The sequence below is a fragment of the Propithecus coquereli genome, unplaced genomic scaffold, assembly GCF_000956105.1.
Source record: "Propithecus coquereli isolate 6110/MARCELLA unplaced genomic scaffold, Pcoq_1.0 Scaffold717, whole genome shotgun sequence".
Classification (NCBI taxonomy): domain Eukaryota; kingdom Metazoa; phylum Chordata; class Mammalia; order Primates; family Indriidae; genus Propithecus; species Propithecus coquereli.
Window position 1 is genome coordinate 535,832 of NW_012153252.1, and position 2,637 is coordinate 538,468.

At 42.7% G+C, this 2,637-nt stretch overlaps 1 protein-coding gene across 1 annotated transcript in view; it reads right to left on the bottom strand.

Annotated features, from left to right (window-relative positions):
* The window catches only part of LOC105824155 (trafficking protein particle complex subunit 10-like), an 82,447-nt gene that overhangs the window by 52,008 nt on the left and 27,802 nt on the right, over window positions 1–2,637 (bottom strand). The window contains exon 2 of the mRNA XM_012661526.1: window positions 743–824. Coding sequence (XP_012516980.1) covers window positions 743–824 — 82 coding nt within the window. The remainder of the gene's footprint in view (window positions 1–742; window positions 825–2,637) is intronic.

Here is a 2,637-nt window from a genome sequence, read left to right on the forward strand (position 1 = left end):
CCTGGGAAAGTCACCCCTAGAAAGCCAGATTAACTCCTGATGCTACCAGGGCACAGCCTGGTGGTCAGAAAGGAATGATGCCACAGGAATCAGAACCACATGCACAAGAATGACAACAGAGTATTCTGTGTATGCACCCTGGGTAAAATCAGATTACTTGTATGGATAAGACAAAATCCAAACATTTTCCACAAATAATATTTGCTCTTACCAGAAATAAGTTTTCTAAGAAGATGATTCCCAGTGAATGACAGACGACCAATTACACGCACACAATAGAGCCACTCGAATGGCTGATCTGGCTTCTCTTCTAATTTTTAAGTAATACCTTTCTGTGTACCTTTCCATCCTTAATTAAAGTGCACAGGAGCTCGGAGAGGAAGGAGCTCTCGCCAGAAGGTAGATACAAGCCCACATCTCTGCTTTAGGTAGAATTTAAGTGAGTCCCTGTCCCCTTTGTAAACCGCCTGTGCCTCTAAGACATTCTCACTAACTATGAAGAGACGTAAGTCATTCCTATAAAAGTCTTTAACTTAAAAGAATTGTCTTGTTTTTACCCCCGACGTCTCATTAAGAAAATCTTCCTATCCTGTAAAGAATAAGACCCACAATGATATGAGGCCATTCCATTTCTTTACAACAGACTTTAGAACTTGGGCTTTTAACTTGTGCTACTTCACTAGCTCACATAAATGTCTCAAAAATGAAGAGGGGGATACAACCAAATACAAACACACTATACCTCCTCCATTCCATTGGTTCTCTTGGAAGCTGCTGGGAAAGCGTTGGGTAAACAGAGGTAAATAAATTCTGATCTCCAGCACCTACAAAGGGAATAAAGAGAAATTCAGTTATCATATTTTTAGGTGAATACAGGCAAGACAGGTTCTAAAGTTTATTAAATTGGTATTTTTAGGTAATTTTATATTTAATATTAATAAAATGACATCACAAGATTGTTTGTTCTGTACCTTTAAATGCCTGGTCTCAAGAAAACCCAGTGCTAGGCCTAGAAGAGTGAACTTAGCCCTCATGATGCCTCCATGAGGTACGTGTAACTTTCCCGGGAGTAGAGTGGAGGCCAGAAGTAGTGAGTCACTTGCCCGTGGACAGAAAGCTAAAGAGGGACGGAGCCAGCTCAATCCCAGCCAGTTTCGCTGTGCTCTATAGCCACTGCTTCTCTGACTTCAAGAGAACAGCCCAAAAACCCCATGCAGAAAAGGAAAACCAGAGCAGTGACCATAAACAGCTTCACCAAAATAAACTCAGTGTCCACCCAAATGCCAGTTAGAGGTAAAATTTATACCAGGCAAACACAATACAAACAAGTCACCTGCCAGGCACCCTCTCACTTAGTCTTCACCATAACTCCTGGGAGCAAAAGCACAAAGCCAACCCTGATTTACAGACGGAAAGTAAGGTTTGAGAGGTCGATGTGTTGGGAGCACAAAGCTGGCTAGTGGCAGACACTAGTCACCCATCCAGTGGTGTCCAACTTTACGCTGCACACTTGGTTGTTAATTCAGCTCTTTTATCCTAGCTTTAATAGAAATGAAAAATCCACTTAGTTTTCATAAAATGATAGTATAACTGTGTTACACTTAAGCTAAAAGAACCTTTTAATATAGATGACTGAAATCCTTATACTCAGAGGATCCTAGCAAAACCATTTTCCAAACTGCTTTTATATTGATCTTTAAGAAATCGCTGGGAATTGATGTGGGCCATTAACACATTTGCTTATTTTGCTATCATGAACCTAAAAATACAACCTCCGAAATTCACATAATGTCAAGTCACTGTGGAGAGCGATGCCATTTCTGGACAGATGGCGCGGTGGGTGGGCGGGGCCTGGGAGCCTGACTGCCCAAGTCCCCGTCTCCACGTCACCCCTGACCAGCTAACTATGCTGGGGAGACCACTCACCCTTCCTGGGCCTTGGGCACCACACGTGAAATGGGAAAATAAGAACACCATCTCCTCAGCAGGGCTACGGTGAGGATTAAATGAGCCAATACACACAAATGCCTGGAACAAGGCCTGACACATAGCACTTAACAAGGGTTACTTGTACTATATTTCTGTTAGATAAATACAATTTTTATGTTTTAACTTATCACTTTTCACCTTGCTCATTTATTTGGTAGTCATCTTAAAAATCAATAAAATAAAAAACCTCAGCTTCAGGTTTCTTATCTTTGCCAATTTCTCTTGCCTCATTAAAAGGTTCCAAGATTAATGTATAAAAATCATTGCTCTTTGCTAAGCGGAAAGTGAGCCAACTAAATGGAGGCTTTCTCCTCCTTCGCTTGGTTTTCTACGTGAAACTACACACACCTTCTCGCTCTCTGTCCTTGCAATAAAGTCCCCATAAGTGCACGAGTCCCCCTCCAAGCTCATCTCCCCCAGGAAACCTGCTTACAGTAAGCCAGATTCACATGGAGACTACAGTTACCCTTTCTCCCACATTCCCTCACGGACTGAACCTTTAACCTGTGTTAGTCTGAAAGACGACAGGTCGGTCAGCACATGTGCCAAGGGCAAAGATGTCATCTGATGTGACTGGAGATTTAGCCTGTGCCCAGCTGGCCTCAGCACCTGTCACGGGCTGATTTGTGTCCCCCACCCCTCAAATCC